General features: G+C 40.5%; 1 protein-coding gene across 1 annotated transcript in view; it reads right to left on the bottom strand.

The window, feature by feature from the left end:
- Positions 1-22,246, bottom strand: part of VPS13D (vacuolar protein sorting 13 homolog D) — a 332,377-nt gene that overhangs the window by 227,115 nt on the left and 83,016 nt on the right. The window contains exons 27-36 of the mRNA XM_036744767.1: positions 21,500-21,710; positions 14,362-14,533; positions 14,090-14,202; positions 12,632-12,841; positions 9,068-9,333; positions 7,858-7,991; positions 4,521-4,676; positions 2,517-2,742; positions 1,689-1,763; positions 900-1,106 (exon numbers count right to left, since the gene is read on the bottom strand). Of these exons, the coding sequence (XP_036600662.1) occupies positions 900-1,106; positions 1,689-1,763; positions 2,517-2,742; positions 4,521-4,676; positions 7,858-7,991; positions 9,068-9,333; positions 12,632-12,841; positions 14,090-14,202; positions 14,362-14,533; positions 21,500-21,710 (1,770 nt within the window). The remainder of the gene's footprint in view (positions 1-899; positions 1,107-1,688; positions 1,764-2,516; positions 2,743-4,520; positions 4,677-7,857; positions 7,992-9,067; positions 9,334-12,631; positions 12,842-14,089; positions 14,203-14,361; positions 14,534-21,499; positions 21,711-22,246) is intronic.

The following is a 22,246-nucleotide window of genomic DNA, read 5'->3' as shown; positions in this document are numbered from 1 at the left end:
AGCTGTCTTTGTAGTGGGAAAGAACTGGAAATTGAAGGGATGCTCATCAATTGGGCAATGGCTGAACAAGTTGTGGTATATAGCTGTGACGGAATACTATCATGCTGTAAGAAATAATAAGCAAGATGGTTTCAGAAAAGCCTGGGACGATTTATGTGAACTGAGGGAAAGTGAAGTGAGCAGAACCAGATCACTGTACACAGTAAGAGCAACAGCGTCTGATAATCGATTGTGAAACATAACTTAGCTACTCTGATTAAGATAATGATCTAAGACAATTCCAAAGGATTTATAATGAAAAATGCTGTCCACCTCCAGAGAAAGAATTGATGGAGTCTGAAAGCAGATCAAAGTATACTTTTTAAACTTTTTTATGGTTTTTCTTTTGCGATATGGCTAACATGGAAATGTTATGCATGACTGAACATGTATAATGTATATCAAACTGCTTGCCTTCTCAAAGGGGAAGGAGAGAGAATTGGGAAATCAAAATTTTAAAAAACAAATGTTAAAAAGTTTTGTTTACATGTAATAGAGAAAAAAAATTAAAATTAAATGTAAAAAAACAGAAGTCAGTAAGAATTGAGAATAAATGCTACAATCATAGAAGACTTACAAGAAGTTGAAAGATCAGGCATTATTTACACAGCAGATCTGTTGATACAAGAGATATTTTATTCAAGGGAACTGACTATTACCAGTGTACAGGGGAAGGCTAAACAGCATAAGAAAACCCAGATTTCCTCCTGGAAAAACACACTCACAAAATGCTAAATTAATTATTCAAATTTCACCCAATCTACTAACTAGGAAAATAAACATGAGCAACAGAAAAAAAACAGACCCGAAAGATTCCAAGATTACTGGGAACATTTGTGATTAATCTGATCCATACTCACGGGAAAAGGTGAGCTCAGCAAGGGGAACATCACAATCCATGCAGTCATCAATAAAGCAGATGCATATACTTTCAGCTTTAATCTCTACTCCTGATATCAACTGCGTTGGCAGAGTCCCCTGGTTGTCTCTACTGTTAGACACTACTGAGATGAACTTTAGAGGCTCAGCATTTTTAAACAGCCAAGTGGCTGCCTTCTTCAGTTGTCCTTAAAAAAAAAAAATCAATCAACTCAGAGCAGCTCTAGCGACATACAAAGAGAATGTCAAAAAGAGTTCCTAGGACCTTAAGGAAAAGCTTAAACTCTGCAATGGTCTCTGATAAGATATCTCTCTTTATACCAAAAGGATGGGGATACAGAGTAAGATTGATTTGTTCTACTCTCCTTCCCTGAGGGGACAGGCAGCCTTTCTGCTTCTCTTCCCCCAGGCTATTTGGTAGTATATTTATTTCTGTACATGTTTTATCAGCCCTACAGAATTATAAACATCAGGAGGGGAGGAATCACTTATTTATCTCTGTATCTCCCTTAGCATCTAAGAGAGTTCTATGCATATAGTAAACACAAGAAATGTTAGCTGAATTTAACCGAACTGAAGAAAGTAAGGTGGGAAGAAAGCAAAGAAAGGGAAACACTGAAACCAACAGACCAGGCACTGTGCTTGTCAAATAAGATATGTACTAGGCATATTTTATCATTTCTACAGATTTTCAGAACACTGTGATATCAAATGAAGTTCTTAGGGTTCTAGGAGTGAGCAATGAAACTGAAAATTCTGACTCAAGTTACCTTGACAGACCAAAAGAGCCCGGCGGCAGTCCTCCACACTAAATCCCAATTCCTGCAGTCGGGCCAGCTGTAACTCTGGAAAATTAGAGATATGAGAAATGCAGCTTTTATAAGACCAATCAATCAAAAAAAGAAATTCAGAAATTTCTCATTGAGATGCCTCATTACTATTAACAAAAAAAACTCCCAAACTGTGAGTTTATGTTATATATATGACCCTTTTCTTTCCTTATTGTAATGTCTCTATATTAAAATGGAGATTCAAAATTTAGTGACCTATATTGACATATATGCATATATTTATATATATGTATATATATAAATATATGCATATGTACACATACGCATAGATGCATAAGATTTAAAATTTTGTTCCATTTATATATGTATATAAGTGTGCAAGTATGTATACATTATATATCTATATAGATATACATATATAAATAAAATTTTGAATCTCCTTAAGAAAGCATGATAAGAGAAGAAAAGGGCATATTTAACATAAACCCTAGGTTTGAGGGGTTTATTTTTATTTATTAATAGAAATGAGACATCTCGGTGAGAAATTCTGAATTTCTCATTCTTGACTTATATAATACACACACATATCTACTGTACATCACACACACATATAATAATATACACACACATTCTTTGGAAGAAAATACAGGACCTGCTCTTATAGCCGGGGGACATTTATAAAAATAACAGGAACACATCATAAAATTTCAAATGAAAGTTCCCTATACTCGTGCAAAAGGAATAGTCAAAGTTACAAAGTGACCGAGTGGACGAGTAAGAAGGGGCAGCTCCTAGTTAAGCACATACCTAGGAGAGGGTCTAGAGTGTGCCTGGGGCTGTCCCTGGTTTCAGGGATCGTTGAGGTCTCACTGCTTCGGGAGGGCCCTGGAAGGTGACTGCTGGCAGAGGCCGCCTCCACTATTGCTGAATCTGGCACTGCAACGCTAGCCTGCTCTGGGATGGACTTTGCAATGGCCAGAAACAGCTGAACATCATTGTAGGAGAGTCTGATGTCCAGGCTTTGTAAGTGAATCTAGCAAAAGAAAACAAGGTCATTTTTCTAAAGGACACATTTGGCTTTATTTCTTCCTCTCTCACATGTACAACTGCTTTTATGAAATCTTTCCACAACACAAGACATTAATATGCCCAAAGCAACAGACGACACTTGTCACTCCATGGGTGGCAGGGTACAAAGATCTTAGAATCAGGCACTGTTTCCAGGTAGGAAGCCCTAGATCTGAAATTCAAGGGTCACACAACTATCCTTCAATACAACCAGCATCCATGATTTCATCAGTGTGGGTTCTCCCTCTACCAACAAAGATCATAATCCCATTAAATCTTAGTGGATGGAGAATCATGATGAGTAGCTATGGTCAAAAACATCCATCATCAAATGGACCACCCTTCCTTGTTAAGTTTCTCCTTACCTACCATAGACTAGTGCTGCTCCAACTACATTCAGGCCTTATCAGTTGAGTGAGAACGACCAAAACTTATCCTCCACTGCCCTGAGCTTCAAAAGCCTGGGGAGATACTAATGTGGGACACACCACGTCAACTGGAAAATGCTAATGTGTATTTCCAAAGAGGGGAACTACAGTAAAATTACAGTAACTTAGTATTCAGACAGTGATGAGGTTGAACTTCACCTATTCACCTAAAAAAAAGAATCTTTTTGAAAAAAAAAATCAGGAAAAAGAACAGCATGAAAAGAGGAACTGCCTCATCTTCCTGGACAACCCTTCTCATTCAAGGAAGAGAGACGCTGCCATCACCACTGACTAAGTGAGCTCACTTGACTCAGGATCTTAAAAATGATTTTTACTAAAACAACCCACCTATAAAGCATGCCTCGGACCCAAAATACACTAGCAACTGTTTTTTTTCCAGAGAACGAACAGATAAAATTTGTGATGGCAACACATCTATCAAAAACAGAATGTTTTAAAAATTGCAACTCAGTGACAACTGCTAAGATGCTTAGTTGTGGTTTATTTTTCCTCTCTGAGATCCTTTCAGATGAAGAAACAGATGATGTATCTAGTAATAGAAGTCTCCTTTCTTTTTTCCCAACAGACTATGGCTCAAATGAATGAACTACTCCTGTTCCCTCCCTCCCCAGTCATTGTGGTATGCACCCAAATACTATGTGGGCAATTATTTTTTAAAGTCTAGAGAGACAAAACACTTAAGAGTGGTTCCTTACTGCCTATCAGATCTGACATTCAAGACCTTTAATTAATCTGCTCCACTTTCTCTCTTTATTCCCCAACAAGCAATCTGCTCCCATCAGGCTTGTCCCTTTATCAGTCTCCACATACACAACGCCATTCCTGCCTCCACAGCTTTGAATAGAAGGCTCTTTGGAGCGGGAATGCCCTCTCCTCCTCCTTCCTGCCTAGCTAAATCCTAGCTATCATCCCAGGCCCACCACAAGTCCCAACTCTTTCATGTAACTCAATACTCTTATCTAGCTCATAGTAATCTCTCTCTTCCGCAAAACTCTTAGGGCACTGGTTTGTCTGTTCCACAAAACAGGACATTTGTTTTTCTACTGCCTATTATCATTCACTAAGTTGTTCATGATCCTATATTTGATGTCCTCAACAAGACTTTAAAGGCTTGAACTCAGTCACCATTATTCAGTGTTTACTACATAACAGTCCCCGATCTTATCTTTCTTTTGGACAACCTGCGGCATCTAGCAGAGTCCTAGCTGTATGAAGAAAGTGCTCAGTAAAGAACTGTTGACCGGATTTGACAACACAGAGAGTATTAAACATCTACCATCTTTTCCAGAATTACCTCCAGGATAGGAGGAAAATCTTCACTATTGAAGGCATCCATCAATCCAGAGCTGTTTTGATAAGAAGAATTTCCCACCAGTTCAACCTGAATTTGTACGGGGTCAACAATAGAGAGAGCTGTGTCCTGCTCATTCCCCAGGCGGCATGAAAACACCTAGGAATGAAAATGGAGGGTGGCAAGCATTACTGTCTGAGATTACAAGAGAGCAGCCTCTGGTGACAGGCTGGGGTTTTGCATTTCCCTAGAGTCTTTCCTGATGTAAAACTAAACCAACATCTTTATCTTTCTTATGGATGAGAGAGGGGAAAGAAGAATGCTCCCTCACTTCACTCTCCCCTTTGCACTCCTTTCAGCCTTCTCCAGCACTGCTGAGAAATGTGTTAGCAAGGGTCTTTGTTAGATTCAAAAGCAGCTCATTACATTCTCTGGAAATTCTCCCTGAATGACGGGCCAAGGGGATCTTAGAATTCAGATCCAAGTGTGCTGTCCGAAGAATCAAGCTGAAAGGGGCTTCCGGGGTTGAAAGGAATCTCAGATATTCTACCATGCAGCGTTCCTAAGACTTTGGGACAGGAAAGCTTCCCTTTTTCTTTTTTTCTCCAAGAGCTGCTGCTACACAAAGCCCAATTGTACCTGACAGTTCATTCATCAATCACCAAGATACCTCATTCAAAGCTGGCATTGTGGTGGCTTGGAAAGCAGATGAATTTATGCAATTTCATTACCAACTCACATAAGGCCATACCAGTATGCAAATCCCCAATCTCACTCTCAAACTAGGGCTGGACCTGGGGTGGCAGGGGAGGGAGAGGTGGGAGAGAAGGTGTTAGGCTAAGAAGAGAAGGAGGGATAAGAACAAGAAATAAACCCCCCCCAAAGATTTTGTTCATTTATATCTGGCAGCAAAGCACCGCCCACCCCCCCACCCCCAAAAAAAACACCACATTTTGCTAACAGTGGAAACAGACTGTGTCTTATTTCCTCAGCTAGTGCTGTAGAAAGAGCAGCAGACTTGAAGGAGACACCTAGGTTCATATCCTACCTCTGACACTTATTAGTAACACAATCATGGCCAAATTCATTAGTATCTCTGGGCTTCCTTTTCTTCAACTGTATCTGCACAAACTACCTCATAAGGCTGTTAGGAGGTTCAAATGAGAATGTATGAAAAATACTCTGCAAACCTTAAGGAGTAACATAAATGTCTGCTATTATTACTGAATAACTGCTAAGCAACATCACAGGAGAGAAGAGAGCCTAGAAAGGAAGGCAAAGAAGAGAGCTCAGCCACTGGCTCAACTCTAAGCCAAGGGTTTTTAACTTGGGAATCATGAACTTGAAGGGGAAAAAGTTTATCTTTATTTACCTAGAACTATTTTCCTTTGTAATCCTATGTATTTGATTTTATGTATTTAAAAATGTTGTTCTGCGGAAGGGTCTATTGACTTCACCAAATGACCCAAGGGGTTGAGAATATGAAAAATAATAATAATAACAGTAATAGCCAACATTTATATAGCACTGCATGCCACGTTGTAGTAGCAATTTACATCTGAAGAGCTTTCCCACCCATTAATAGGCCATGTGACCTGCTTACGTCACAGGAAGCTTAATTTAACCTGTAGTGGGAGAAGTTTCCTGAGAGGAAAAGGAAGTAATGTCACAGGAAATGCAGAGAGTGGGGGGGGAGAGGGGGAGGGAGAGAGAGAGAGAGAGAGAGAGGGAGGGAGGGAGGAAGCGGGGGAGAGAGAGGGGGGGAGAGAGAGAAAGAGGAGAGAGAGAGAGAGTGGGGGGGGAGACGGAGAGACAGAGAGAGAGAGAGAGGGAGGGAAGAGGGGGGGAGGGGGGGAGAGAGAGGGGGAAGAGAGAGAGAGGGTGGGGGGAGGAGAGAGAGAGAGTGGGGGGGGAGAGACAGAGAGAGAGAGGGAGGAAGGGGGGGAGAAAGAGGGGGGGGAGAGAGAGGAGGAGGAGAGAGAGAGAGAGTGGGGGGGGGAGAGACGGAGAGACAGAGAGAGAGAGAGAGAGGGAGGAAGGGGGGGAGAGAGGGAGGGAGGAGAGAGAGAGAGTGGGGGGGGGAGAGAGAGAGAGAGAGAGAGAGAGAGAGAGAGAGAGAGAGAGAGAGAGAGTGCGTCAGTGCAAGCAAGTAGTTACGGCTGCTAACGGTCACCCTCCTGACTTTGCTGCACTGTGAGTCTGTTCTGGGGCAGGAGAGGCTCCATGCTGTGACATTGTGTACGGAATGCTTTACTGCTCCGATAGATTGCATACATGGCTTATAGGACACGGTTCTCTGGTGTCTGAATACACAGTCTACCTCTTCTGCCTTCTGTGTGTTTTGCGATGCGGACCCATTATCTATGCTGTCGTGCGAAGTGCCTGGTAATTATTGTGCCATCTGATCTCCACCACGGCCCCTGAGGTGGGTGCTATCATCATCCCCATTTGACAGATGAGGAAGCTGAAGCAATCAGAGGTGAAGTAACTTGCCCAGGGTCACACAGCTAATGAGTATCTGGAGCTCAATTTGAACTCAGGTCTTCCTGACTCCAAGCCTAGCACTATCCACTGGGCTAGCCAGCTCTGGCCAAATTCTCTGATAGTGTGAGGAAAGAAATCCTAAAGAAGATCAGGGGCCCAGACATGACACAACTGAATGTTTCCCCTATGTGCCTGCCTCTCCAGAGACGAAAACGCCACTTTCACAAAGTCTTTCCTTTGGGTTCAGGGTGTCCTTCTACAAGCTACTCTTTTAAAATGCAGATACTCCCAACACCTTGATTTGGACTCCTCTATCCAGAAGATTGGGCAGCAGGTGAGCCCTGGGCCTTCCATGTCACACCCCATTTTCCATCAGCTGCCCAGTTCCCCCGGAGAAGCTGATCCCCTGAATTCTCACCGCTGACTGGCAGCTTTTGACACTCAGCACATTCTCTTCTCTGTCCTCCCAAAGCCTTCCTTTAGAGAAGACAATGAACTTGCAGAACTTTCCAGGTTACTCTCCATTTCCTCTCAGTAGCTCTGCTTGGTTCTGACTTCATGGAACATCATGCCACATACCCCTTAGGCCACCCCCACCCCCACCTCCACTTTTCGGTTTCCTCTTGTGTGTCTGTTGTCTTTGCCCGTTAGATTATAAGCTCCTTAAGGGCAGAGACTGTCTCCCTTTTTTCTTATTTATATCCCCAGCGCTTAGCACAACGCCCAGCACATAGTAAACCCTTAATAAATGTTTACTAAATTGAACTGAATCTAATTGTTTTAAATGGAAACATTCTCCTTCAGATACTCCTGTACTGAGCTGAGCACTCACTCAGAGGACATGGTGCCTTCTCACCTCAATACCAAACAGGCTTCCAGAAAAAGGGCGATCCACAAATCTGGGCTTGTAAGTGAGCACTGTTGTTCCTTTTAAAATTATGGCATTGGTATCAAAACAGGACATATCTTCAACTACCACAAATTCAGTGCCTGAAAAAGACAGCATCAGTTAAAATCCAAAACCTAGAGGCTGAAGAGCTGCCCTGTTTAGTTAGAATGGGAGCCAATCCTTCTAACAGAAACTAAACCACCTTCCAGCAGGAAGAAAAACCATTAACCATTAAGATTTGCTCTCCAGGAGACAGGCATTATATTTCATATTAATCATAAACCAACCCTTTGACTGCAACCAATAATAGCTGACCCAACAAGAGTACCTCATAGGTTGACCACAGCTGAAAACAGTATTTCCTTCACAAAAACTATTACAGTTAGGTATCTTGGGAGACTTCAGGTATTTTAGAAATACACAAGATGGGGGGAAAGTGTCCATTAAAGAAGGCACAGAAAACATATAGAAATACTCCCATTTACCAATAAGTACTACACTGCCTTTGTAGCTAGCTGTTCAAGTTCATTACAACAGTTTAGACCAATTTGATTCTGACATTTCTCAAACGAAGAAATGTCAGAAAAACAGTTTTCAGCTCATCTGCAAATAATAAGTATAAATGAGCTTTATACAATGACTGTGTTTCCAAAAGGACACATGGTTTAAACATGCAAGGGAAGTCTGTTATCTGAAAAATAGCTAAAATAAAAGCTTTTGTAAATGAAAAAAACCTTTGTAAAGCAAATCATCTCCCCCAGATTTACCTGCTTTATAAATCTATATTTTCATACTGATTTACTTAAAGCTGGGTGAAGCTTTAGAATGAGTAAACTAGACCCAATTAACAGGAGCACTTTGCCTCTGGTGCCTAAGCTGGACTAGACATCAAGAGATCATATGAGAATGAGGGTCTCATCCTTTGGCAGCTAAGCACTAACATTAACTTTTTAGCTCCAGGCTCAGCTGAAATCAAAGACCATATCGGCAAGGTCTATTTCTGGAAAGACTGCATATATCCAAGTGTGCACATAACCAAGTACCATCAGTTACTCTGACACAAGTTGCAGAGAAAATATTCTATTACAAATGCATTGAGGTCCTAAAGATTATATTAAGAATCAATAAACTGTGCATCTGCTTCAGCTCAATGTGGAGGCCCGCCACATCTGCTCACCTGTCACATTGACCTTGACTTCCAGGTGCCTCTCTGTAGACACAGGGAGGGAAGACCGCTTGGTAACTACCCCACTTTTCACTGTTTTGGGGAACACTGTTGTTTCGCTGTTATAGTTACGTTGGCGTGAAGGAGGGACACTGTCTGGTTTCTTGACATCACTTGGAGTGTGGAGAAAATCGTGGACCAGCAGTAGCCAGTCAAATATGAGGAACACTCGGAGGTTGTTGAGAACAACCGTAAAACAGGAAGAATCCTTGGTGGATCTAGAGGAAGAGGAAGAAGAGAAAGAGAGGACAAAAAGAAACAAAGAAGTATGTCATTTCCATCCAATGTTTTTCCTCACTAGCTTTGGTATCTGGTACTCCAATGTTTTCTAAAACAAGGTCAAGTATTGGTAACAATAGAGTCAGCCTCTAGCTAAAAGTACAGTAATGCAACAGGCTAGTCTAGGGTTGCTAGCAAAGCACTCGGTCTCCTTAGTGACTAGAATATTTCCCTTTATTGACCCCATGTTAAAATGGAAGGCATGACTAGCTGAGATCTAAAAATGGAATGAAACAAATATCTCTTCAGGGTTTAGAGCTCTTGACCTAAAGAAGAAGGTACAAGCAACAGGATAAAATCAGAGAAGGCTGAGGCATGAGGGAAGGGGTGGGGATGAGAAAAGAGTAGTGGATGTAGAGCCACCATAACCCCTCAATTCCAGATCTATGTTGGATGTCTAAGGAGATCCAAGTATTGGCCTCAGAGCAACATATGGTAAAAGGGGTGTGTGTGTGTGTGTGTGTGTGTGTGTGTGTGTGTGTGTGTGTGTGTGTGTATGTGTTGTGTTGGAATGGAAAGGGAAAGAAGTGAATGTATGCTTCGGAAATCCTTCCAGGGACATGCCAGGTAACCTTGGCCCCACCTCCCTAAGAACAGGAGTTTCCTTTGAGTGAAACATTACCCTCTGCAAGCTGCTCTTACAGAAGGTAATGCTCAATGTCTCCACCCACTGCTATTACTATTAATTCAAAAGAATCTGACTTGAGGAGGTGGCCATAATTGGTTTCCCCAGCCTCTCTGGGGAAATCTGGCTTGCTGTTTTCAAAAAAGGACAGAACAATGAATGTCTCCCTTCACACAGACCCAGCATTTATCACAAACATTTTCCCTTTTGTCAGAGAGAAAAAATGCTACCCTTAGTGAACTTTTTCCACCCCATTTTGAATGCAAATTGAGAGGGCTAGGCACTTAATTTGATGATCTAGAATGTCAAAGTGTGTCTGATCCCCTTTGCTGGAAAATATTTCAAGCATTTAAATACTGTGAACCAATTTATATTTGACACACACATCACAGCTAGGAAATCTCAACAGAGGGATAATTCTTCTGTGAGAAGCTTCTGCACTCTGAAGTTACAATCAAGATGGCATTTAACCCCCTCAACACCAAGGATATTTTTTTCAGCAAAAGCCATGGTAAGACGACTTAATCATTCAGTTTCAGAAATTTATGAGCCAAAAGGAGATAATACTCAGTCCAGAAAAATAATGTTTCAATCTATCTCTATATAGAGAGAAAGGTAGGACAAATGACTGTCAAAGAACCAGATCAGATAACCTTAAAGAGAACGCCCAAAAGTAGCTGTGTTCTAATATGGACATAAAATGCTCTATCTTCTAAGCCCAGGGGTGAGGAATCTGCAGCCTCGAGGCCACATGTGGCCTTCTAGGTCCTCAAGCGCAGCCTTTTGACTGAATCCAAACTTCACAGAACAAATCTGTTTAAATTCAGTCAAGGGGCTGCACTTGAGGACCTAGAAGGCCACATGTGGCCTCAAGGCTGCAGGTTCCCCCACCCCTGTCCTAGCCCAATCTTGTTCTTCAAACAAATATCAATTGCACATCAAAACCAGCTTATCTGATTTCATCAATTAAACGACTAGAATTCAGGGGGGTGGGGGAGTGTCCTAGTAACTTCACTGAGCCTTGAAGGCCTGTGAAAAAGTGCTCTAGAACCTTATTTGCATTTACAAATTCAGCACCTACTATGCATGCCAAGCGCCATACTTGCTACCATGCTTGATAAGGCCTGGTCTACAGTGAGTGTTTAATAAATAGCATCTCATTCATTCATTCATCCAGGACACAGAATGGCTATAGCCTCTGGCCTGAAGGTACCTGCAGGCAAAGGAATTCATCTGCATCACTAGAGCAACTTCACATAAAAACAATTCATCACTGTCACCACTGCCATCTTCATGCAGAGTCTAGCACAGGCCTCTACACACACAGTAAGTACTTAATGTATATATCTGTTGCTTGACCACTGGATGAATCATCTTGCAGGGGCATATTTTTCATCTTTTCACATTTTCTCTGGCCTTTCTTCCTCTTAAAAATTTCATAGCTATAATACATCTGCTGGCCATGGGCCTCAGAAGTGTGAACACTATTAGTGGCGTGTCACATCATAACTTTTCCCCAAAACTGAATATATACTTGTAGCCTGATTTCTTTTCAATCATACCTAAATTCTTTCAGTCTCCAGGCTTGCACTTATACATAAAGCATATTGATAGTACAGCACTCTTGCAGGAGAAGATGGGGAAAATGATGGGAAAGAAGCTAAGGTTATGTCTATATGTGAAGAACTGACAGATTTTATTCTGAAACTTTTTATTTCAATTATGTGTATATGCCATTGTTTTTCTTCCTGAATCTGGAGAACTTGTTTTAAGTGATTCGACATGTGTAGACACGGTTTAAAAAATAGTAGGTAGGTTTATTCTCTTATGGCTCAATTCTGAATTTCTAAACCTCCATTAAGCAAAAAGAAAAAAGAAAAACCCAAGAGAGACATCTACTGGCACATAATCCCAACTGCAGATATGAGTACTGATAGTTCTGAATTCACTACACAATGAGCTCTGGATTATTAGGCCTTGGGAACTGATTAGCTGGGAGATGTGAACTGGAAAGAAAAGTCAAAGATGAACCAAGAGTTTCCTACAAAAAAGACCATGTAAACAGCACTGCCACAAAATGAAATGGTGAAGTCAGGAGGAGAAGCAAGCTCAGGGAGAAAAAGGCAGTGAGGTGGTTCATTGGGTGGAAGGCTGGGCCTGGAAGTCAGGAAGACCCGAGTTCAAATTCGGCCTCCGATATGTGACCCTTAGCAAGTCACATGACCTCTGCCTGCCTCAGTTTCCTCATCTATAGAATGGGAATGATAATAGCACCTTCCTCCAAGGGCTGCTGGAAGGATCAAATGAGAATACTGGTAAAGAGTTTCACAAACTGAAGTACTCTATGACCGCTAGCTGTTCTTATCATAATAAGCCAAATTTTAATCATTTTGAGTGTGAACAGAAACTTGATGCAATGGAAAGCAGGTCTTAGGTGCACAGCCTGACCCTTCTTCTTCCTACCATTCAGCTTCCTATCAGTAGGTCAGCTGTGCGTGGAGTGATTCCCTAACTCCAGAGGACAACTGTCAGGGAGATCGCATAGGAGAACTTTGATCCATTCCCCTGCCATAGAGAAGGCAGCCACAGATAAAAAGATTAACTCTCACTACCTGAAATGCAATTCAATCTGAATCGACCCTTGGGTTGTGCTGTTCTTCGAGGGCTGAAAGATGCAGTTGAACACGTTGGGCATTCCAGGACTTGTCTTCTGCCCAGCATAGCGGGTGTCAAAAGCCATCATGGAGTGGGAAACCAAGTTTATGGATTTGGTTTGGTTGGAAAAACTTTCAAAAAGCAGCTTGCATTTCTTAAAGTCGAACCTGAGGGAGCACACGTAAATCAAATAAACTGTTAAGCGCCATTTCTTCTAGCTCCTACACAAAGTGAACTGTAACAGAAACACAAAACTCATACGAGGTCTCTTCAGACAGCAAGCCCAATAGCCTCAGGCTCACTTCTATCACTGATGGTTTGGTAACCTCGAATGAATGACTTATTTTTTTTTCACAGACTCTAAATTGGAAAAGATGTCAGAGAATAACTAATTCAATCTGAACCTGAGCAGAAACCCCCTCAAGACCCTGGTTTCCTGTTTGCCAAAGAACATGTCTTTCTCCATAGGGATATATAATGATGAAAATTTACAACCACAAATTCATTATATTCCCAATGTATTTGCATCCAAATTACCTGCCACAATCCTGAAAAGCCAAGATAACAAAGACTCAAAGGATGCCATGTATATAATGCTTCAAGATTTACAAGAGGGCTTTCCTCATCACAGCCTTGTGAGGAAAAGAGTACAGTATCTCCATATTACAGAAGAGAAAACTCAGAGTTTAAGTAGCTTGCCTCTAGTCACCCTGTGTGTGACTACAGCGTTGGAGCTGAGGTCTGACACCAAAGTTTAATCCCCACTTAGACCATTAACTCCATGTTGCCTCTCCATCTGCAATATCCCTTAAGTCAGCCTGGGTTAGTAACTGTGCTAAATGATGCATGAAAGTATCTAAGAAGGTCATCAACTGCATGTGACATTCCACTTGCTCCTTGTTATCTCAGGATCACAGAGTGAGGTCACCTCATTAGCAGGGGCTGGAACTGATTATATGGAAGCAGGGAACTCCTCCTTCTGCCTCTGTCTCAGATTCCGGTCCTCCATCTGCAATCCTGGGCATGCCTGCATCTTTTCTAAAGGGTCACTGTGACTTAGTAAGAAAAACAAACCAAAAAATGTGTACAAATGTATACCAAAATGACTCTATTGACTCAACATTACCAGAACATTCACTAAGGGTGGTTTTACCTGGAAGAGATGAGTCACAGGGAGCTGCTTCCAGGCTCCTAATCCTCTTGACCCTCCCTATGTATTGCTTTCTGATATGAAAGGGCAAATTTGCTCACCAGAAGTGCCCTACAGTAAAATCACAGAGTCAGGCCATTTAGGTCCAACCAGGAGCCTTGGTCTTATCAGTAGCACCTTCCCAACCCCTTAAGCTAAACGAACATGGGCCATGTCAAACTCTACATGAACACAAATCAGTGGCAAATGGCCATTCGAGCCATACCTGGCCAAGGATCCAGCCCCTTCTTTTCCTTTTTTGTCTTTAAGTTCTAGACTGACATTCACCATGTCGATGAGGAAACACATGCAAGTGTAGACTTCGCCACTCAGCACAGTCTGTAATGGAAAAATGCTAGTCAGTTTATAACAATGGCATTTCGAAAACCTTCAGAAGAAAGCAAACAAAAGTAATGTTTCTCACTCCATCTGTTCTTAGGGGAATGTGAGGGAAACAGACCAGGTATAATTTGGGGAGCAACACAGGGCTTCACTCACATGAATTCGGGGGTCTTGTAAGTCATAAGGACGCATAAATTCCTCGATGGGCTCTCCAAGGTTGTTTTCCAATAAACCGCGAATCAGCTTATATTTGCATAAATCCAACGAACAGTGAACTGAGGACAGGTTGCCATGAATAGATATGTCTGGCACTGTATGACTTATTTCCCTAAAGAAAAAGAAAAGACAGCCACTGTTTGCAAATCACCAATTTAATAGTAGTATTTTTGCATGGCAGAATACAGAAGAAACAGATAAACCAGTTGGAGAATCTTTGGAATTTCACCTTGCTAATGACATTTCCCATAGAATCAAAGAATTACAGATTTTCAGTGTAGAAACATCGTTATGGGGGGTAGGGGGAACCTGGGTGGGGCAACGGCAGTGAGAGCTGGACAAATTTAAATATTAGATGATAAATGCTGTATAAATACACTTATATTAAATTACAAAATGGGAATAAAACAGGTAGAGCAAGCAGAAGCCTGGGAATAAAAAAGCTTAGAACTAAGTCTGGCTTTGTGAAATCTTGAATCTTCTCTGTGCTTTAGTCTCACCATTTCTGAAGAAAGGATGTTACAATATCTCCCTTCTCCAGGACAATGGATTGTCACGAGATGTCTCAAAGTAATTTGAGCTTTGTTTTAAATTTATCAAGCATGTTAATGATGCTTTGTTTCTCAGCTGTAAATGGTCCAAAAACACCTTAACCAAGTACATGCTAACCTTCTATGGTTGAGATGAAAATGTCCAGATTATTTAAGAATCTTTTATTTTTTTTTACTAAAACAGAAACAGCTACTCTCACCACTGAAGAATGTAGCTAGCCCATCTTCCTACATCTTAAATTTGTTTTTCAAGGTTCATTCTTTAGCCCTCTGATGTTATTTTTCTATTTCTTAGAAATTTTTTCTACTCATATGAGTGACTTCAAAATCTGTATCTCTTGCCTTGACATTTCCTTCCCCTTCCTGACCACCAGGAGTTAACACCACTTGACTTACGAATGGCAGGGAGCTATGGAGCTCTTGTTTCCTCAATCCAACCCTCACTACCAAGCTCCAACCAGGAAATGAACACCCCACTGTCAGGTGGATGCTGACTCCACTGTCCCCACCTGATCTAAGTGTCCCAGAACTTCATTCCACTCTGACCCCCGGATCCACTGTTCTCTTGGTTGGTGACCACCTACCCTGCCATTGCTTCCCTAGTCTCTCAAGACCTTGCTATCTGCCTTGACATGTTCCCTTCCAGATCCTAAATACCATCTGGCCTTTCCATCTGCCATGAGCTAAACTCTCTTTTATGTCTTTCCAATGAGAATGTGAGCTCCCTGAGAGCAGAAACCATCTTACTTTTCTATCTGTATCTGTCACTTTGTCCAGTGCTTGGTATACAGTAGGGGCATGTTAGTAATAAAATGCTCTTTTTCTCCTATTGAAAGAATCTTTTTTTTTTAAACAGCATTCCCATTTATTATGTACAGTTTGGTTTTTTTCTTCAAGTTGTAGCTTTCTAAACTATCTTGCATGTGTGGTCTTTTTCTTTTTTTCATTTACTTTTATTCTTATTTAATAATTAATTTATTTTTAGTTTTTAACAGTCACTTCCATAAGATTTGGGGTTTTGAATTTCTCTCCAACCCTCTCCTCCCTCCTCCCCAAGACGGTGTGCAATCTGATAAAGGCTCTACTTACGCATTCATATTAAACATATTTTCACATTAGTCATGATGTAAGAGTTAGAACTAATGGGAGGAACCATGAGAAAGAAAGAAACAAAATAAAACAACAAAAGAAAAGAAAAGCAAATAGTATGCTTCCATGTGCATTCATACTCCAAAGTTCTTTTTCTGGATGTGGACAGCATTTTCCATTGTTAATCTTTTGGAGTTGACTTAGATCCTTGCACTGCTGAGAAGGGCTAAGTCTATCAAGGTCAGTCACTGCACAATGTGGCCGTTACTGCATACAATGTTCTCCTGGTTCTGCTCATTTCATTCTGCATCAGTTCATTTAAGTCTTCCCAGTTTTTTTTGAAGTCCACCTGCTCATCATTTCTTATAGTGCAATAGTATTCCATTACATTCATATACCACAACTTGTTCAGCCATTCCCCAATTAATGGGCATTCCCAATTAATAGACATCTCCTCAATTTCCAATTCTTTGCCATGTGGTCTTTTTCCAAGCTTTCATTTTCAGGTTGTTTTTTTTTTCTTTTATTTTTTCCATTTATATGTGAAAATAGTTTTCAACATTCATTTTTTATAAGGTTTTGAGTTCTAAATTTTCTTCCTTCCCTCCCATCCCTCCTCCCCAAAATGGCAAGCAATCTGATATAGGTTATACATGTGCAATTATGTTAAACATATTTCCACATTAGTCATGTTGAGAAGGAAGAAACAACAAAAGGAAAAAGCCACAAAAAACAAAAAAGTGAAAATAGTGTGCTTTGATCTGCATTCAGACTCAATAGTTCTTTCTCTGGATGTGGAGAACATTTTCCATCATGAGTCTTTTGGAATTGTCTTAGATCACTATTGCTGAGAAGAGCTAAGTCTCTCAAAGCTGATCATTGCACAGTGTTGCTGTTACAGTGTACAATGATCTCCTGGTTCCATTCATATCACTCAGCATCAGTTCATGCAAGTCTTTTCAGGTTTTTCTGAAATCTCCCTGCTCATCATCTCTTACAGCACAATAGTATTTCATTGCATTAATATACCACAACTTGTTCAGCCATTCCCCAATTAATGGGCATTCCCCCAATTTCTAATTCTTTGCCCCCAAAAAGAGCTGCGATAAATACTTTTGTACATGTAGGTCCTTTTCCCTTTTTTATGATCTCCTTGGGATACTCTGACCTAGCAGTGGTATTGCTGAATCAAAGGGTATGCACAGCTTGATTGCCCTTTGGGCATAGTCTCAAATTGCTCTCCAGAATGGTTGGATCAGTTCACAACTCCACCAACAATGCATTAGTGTTCCAATTTCCCTGCATCTTCTCCAACATTTATCATTTGCCTTTTCTGTCATAACAGCCAATCTTACAGGTGTGAAGGGGTACCTCAGAGTTGTTTTAACATGCATTTTTCTAATCAAAAGAATTTTTTCATATGACTATAGATAGCTTTAATTTCTTCATGTGAAAACTATTTGTTCATATCCTTTGACCATTTATCAACTGGGGAATGACTTGTATTCTCATAAATTTGACTGAATTCTCTATATAGCTGAGAAATGAGGTCTTTATCAGAAATACTTACTGTAAAAATTGTTTTCCATATTTCTGCTTTCCTTCTAATCTTAGTTGCATTGGTTTTATTTGTGTAAAAACTTTTTAAATTTAATGTAATCAAAATTATCCATTTTGCATTTCATAATGTTCTCTATCTTCTTGTTTGGTCATAAATCCTTCCCTTCTCCATAGATCTGACAGGTAAAATATTTCTCATTCTCCTAATCTGCTTATGGTATCACCCTTTATGTCTAAATCATGTAAACAAATGCTTTTCATTCCATTCTATTCCATCTCTCTCCTACACTCCAGGCTGCATTTTCTTTTGCTCACTGGACAAGGCAATATGTCTAAGATCAAGCTATGAAAACAGTTCCTCCCCCTGATTTTCCCTATTTCTGTTAATGGCTTTACCATTCTCTCAGCCATCCAGATAGTAGGACTAAGAGCAATGATTGGAAGTTTTATTTAGGCTCAGTCTAAAAAGAAAAAAACTTTCTAACAACAAAAGTTGTCCAAAAATGGAATGCTCCACCTTGGGAGGGGATGAATTCCCTCCTCATTAGAAATATTCAAGTAAAGGCTAGATGATCACGTGTTGAAAAAAATTCTCATTAAGGTGTGATGAGCTGGACTAGATGGACCAACACTGAAGTTCTGCACTTAAGGAGAAGTGACTTGGCCAAGGCCATTCAGCTAGTCAGTGGCAGATCGGGGAATAGAACTCAGAGCTTTCTGAATGACAGTTCCAGGTTCTTTCCTCCACATCATGGTAACAGTTCAAAGAAGATAATTTTCATAACTGCATTAAACAGTAATAACAGCTCACAATGCTATAGCCCATTATAATTTTAAAAAGACTTTCATCACAACAACCTCATGAACTGGATGGTGGCAGCATTCATATCACTGTCATCTTACTAACAGCAGATCTGAGTGTCAGTAAGAAGTTTCATAACATAACAAAGGCCACAGAGCTAACAAGTGGCTGAGCTGCAACCTGAACTCATATAGGGGAAATATACTACTCGGCAAGATTAAATACACATCAAAAGATCTGAGTTCAAAGGCTAGCTCAACCACTTACTCAAGTAAGTTATTTAGCCTCTCTGAACTTCACCCACCTGTAAAATGGGAGTTATACCTCTGCTAATTACCTCTCAGGGCAATTCTAGGGACCATACTCAACAATGCATATAAACCACTCTGTAAGCCATATGCACCATATAAATATCAGTTACAATTATTATCACAACCCTCTGACTCCAGTGCTCATTCTTTATTTCTTTTTTTTTTATTAGCATCACAAACAAAACCAATGTGGCCAAAATTAGAAGGAAAGCAGGAAACTAAGGGAAATTTTACAGCAAGTTTCTCTGGTAAGCATCTCATTTATCAAGTTTATGAGAAACTGAGCCAAATTTATAAACATAAGTCATTCCCCAATTGACAAATGGTCAAAGTATATGAACAGGCAGTTTTCAGAAGAAGAAATAAAAGTTACCACCATATAAACAATGCTCTAAATCATTACTGATTAAGGAAATGCAAATTAAAATTCTGAGATACCACCTCTCACCTATCAGATTGGCTAACATGACAGAAAAGGAAAATGACAAACATTGTAGAGGATGAGGAAAGATAGGGACAATAATGAACTGTTAGTGGAGGTGTGAACTGGTCCAATCATTCTGGAGAAAAATTGGAACTATGCCCAAAGATATATAAAATTGTACATACCTTTTGCCCCAGCAATACCACTACTTGGTCTGTATCTCAAAAAGATCAGAGAAGGAAAAGGATCTATATGTACAAAAATATTTATATCAGCACTTTTTGGGATGACAAAGAATTGTAAACTGAGGGGATGCCTACCAACTGAGGAATGGATGAACAAGTTGTGGTATATGACTGCAATGGAATAGTATTTTGCTGAAAGAAATGATGAGGAAAGTTTCAGAAAAACCTGAGAAGAGTTATGTGAACTGACACAAGTGAAGAGAGCAGAGCCAGGAGAACACTGTACACAGTAATAGCAACATTGTAACAATGATCAACTCTGAAAGACTTAGCTGCTCTGATCAACAAAATGATCCACAACAATTCCAAAGAACCCATGATGAAAAACGCTATCTCCAGAAAGAGAACTGATAAACTAAGTGCAGATTGAAGCATATTTTTTTCACTTTTTTTACTTTTCTTGCTATTTTTTTTTTGCAACATGGCTAATATAGAAATATGTTTTGCATGACTTCACATGTAAAATGGGTATCATACTACTTACTCTCTTAATAGGTGGGAGAGGGGCTGAAGGGAATCAAAGAATTTGGAGCTTAAAATTTAAATAAATGAATGTTAGGAACAATTTTTTTTTTAAAAATAGCACCATTGTCATGATTATTAGCGCAGTATGAACTGCCCCCTTTTCCTAGAGATTTGAAATACTTTCAAGTTTTCTTTGATGGCTTAATTAAACTCAATAAGCAGAAGCCATATGCAGAAGGCTCCTTTTAGATATTAATTACTATGAAAATCATTATGGACCTAAAGGGTGTCAAGAGAAAAGGCCAACCTTTTAATACAGCAGTAGCTGAGGCAAAAGGCATAAGCAAGCCTGGAAGAGAGGAAGGTGGAAAGAATACTGTAAATATTAGTAATAATAATTACATCCAGTATCACATGTCTAAGTAAGCTGTTGTCATTACTTGTTCGTTAAAACATATGACAGTATCTGTATTTTAGATAATTAGAATAGCTGGGCATGCATCTTAAAGAAAGCATGATAGAAATGAAAACAGAAGACTTAATTTCTAAATAATAAAGCTCTTGCATGACAGTTAAGTGAGTAAAACAAAATACAGAAAGTGCCAAATATAACTGAAAATCATCCAGAGATCAGATGAATAACTGAAAAGAACGAATCACATAGCATCCTAAGGAAAGAGGTGAAATTGTGTTACTAACCCAGAGAAACAAAGAAAGTGATGGAAAGTGATTTACCTAAAGTCAGCCATTTCATACAGAAATGGCCAGACAGAAAGAAAAGTAGTTTCAGGAGCTGTTAACTACTTTAAGTTGGAAATGGTATGAGAATAAGTAATGAGACTGGTTGTCATTAAGTCACACACAAAAATCAGTCTCATTATTTCAAGGTCACCCCCACTCCCTCACCTAAGTCCAAAGTACAAATGTGGCTGCTCTTTATCAAGACTGCAGTCTTGAGCAGGAGCTCAGACACATGAGACACAACTGAGCTAGTTCTCAGCAGTTTGAAAATCCTTACGGGATCATTTGAAAATCAATGAAAATTATGTGAGGTTAGCTCACTAATCCTTGTGGAAGGCTTTCAGATTGCTGAACTGAATGAATTTAGCGAAATAACCATGAAATAATGCTACTGGTCCAAGAGGCTCCACATAAAGCACCTGGAGACTTAGGATAAATACTTAATAAAGAATAATAATGAAAATAACAGCTGCCATTATGTAGGCCATTTCCATAGGGCAGGCAACCCTGGCGGGCTGGGCTCTGCATCCCCAGGCTCCTCCATCAGTGAGGTCACAGGGCTTTCTGAGTGCCTGACAACATAACACTGTAAGAGGCAGTTTATAGCCATTACCTTATTTGCTCCTCACACAACCCTAGGAGGAAGCTACAGTAGGCATTATTATCCCCATCCTAGAGATGAAAAAACCAAGGCTCAAAAGAGGCGAAGTGACCTTTTCCCAGTTAGCCAGCGAGTGAGTGAACTGACCCCACATGCGTTCTTTCCAGGGGCTGTGCTTCCAGGGATTGCCCCTGAGGGCCCTTGAGTCCTGCCAGCATTCTGCAGGGCTTATTTCACTGAATTCAGTCTCTGCTTACAAAAGACAGTTACTTGGATGTTAAAAACTCACTTGTCCAAATTCCTTTCCACCTGCAATTTCAGCCTACAGGGCTCAGTCAGGAGGCTTCCACCTGTCTGTCTGACAGAGTAGGACGGGAAAGTCAGATCACCACTGGTATTCTCCAATGCCTTAGAATATTCCCGGGGCTGTCTCTCAGCAGCAAAGATGTCCATATCTTGCAGGTCCACAACAATACAGTCCAGCAGGCAAATATAATCTTCTGCGAAGGGCCAAAGAGAGGGATAGGATTAAAAACCGTGGACTCATGCCTGGGAAAGGCTGCAGAAGTCTGGTTTCCCTTTGGTACCCTTTCACCTCTTGCTCCACTGCTGGAACTCCTCTCTCTGTTCATTCAGTAACCCAGGGTCCTATACTATGGCTCCCCACCCTGAACCAGCTATCTTGCCCAGGCAGTGATCTTTGCACAGAGCCACAGGATGTCAGAATAAGAAACCTCAGATATTGTCTAGTCTTACCTCAAACCCAAGCATATATCCCCCCTCAACATACTCACCAAGTAGCCATCTAGCCTCTCCTTGAAGACTTCCAGTCTGGAGGGAATGGGGAAACTCATCATGGCACAGTGTAAAGAAGGAAGGTGAAAGTCTTGTTCTACCCTACCCTGGTCAAACCAGAACTGAATTACTGTATTCAGTAATACTTTGGTAACAGTACAGAGAAGGGGGATCAAAATGGTGAGGAGATACTATGCCATCAAGGGTTCAGGATGTTTGTCCCAGAAAAGAAAAGACCCCA

Source organism: Trichosurus vulpecula, chromosome 2 (genome assembly GCF_011100635.1).
Source record: "Trichosurus vulpecula isolate mTriVul1 chromosome 2, mTriVul1.pri, whole genome shotgun sequence".
Lineage (NCBI taxonomy): Eukaryota > Metazoa > Chordata > Mammalia > Diprotodontia > Phalangeridae > Trichosurus > Trichosurus vulpecula.
Note: the sequence above shows the minus strand (reverse complement) of the source record. Positions and strands in the feature narration are given on the sequence as shown.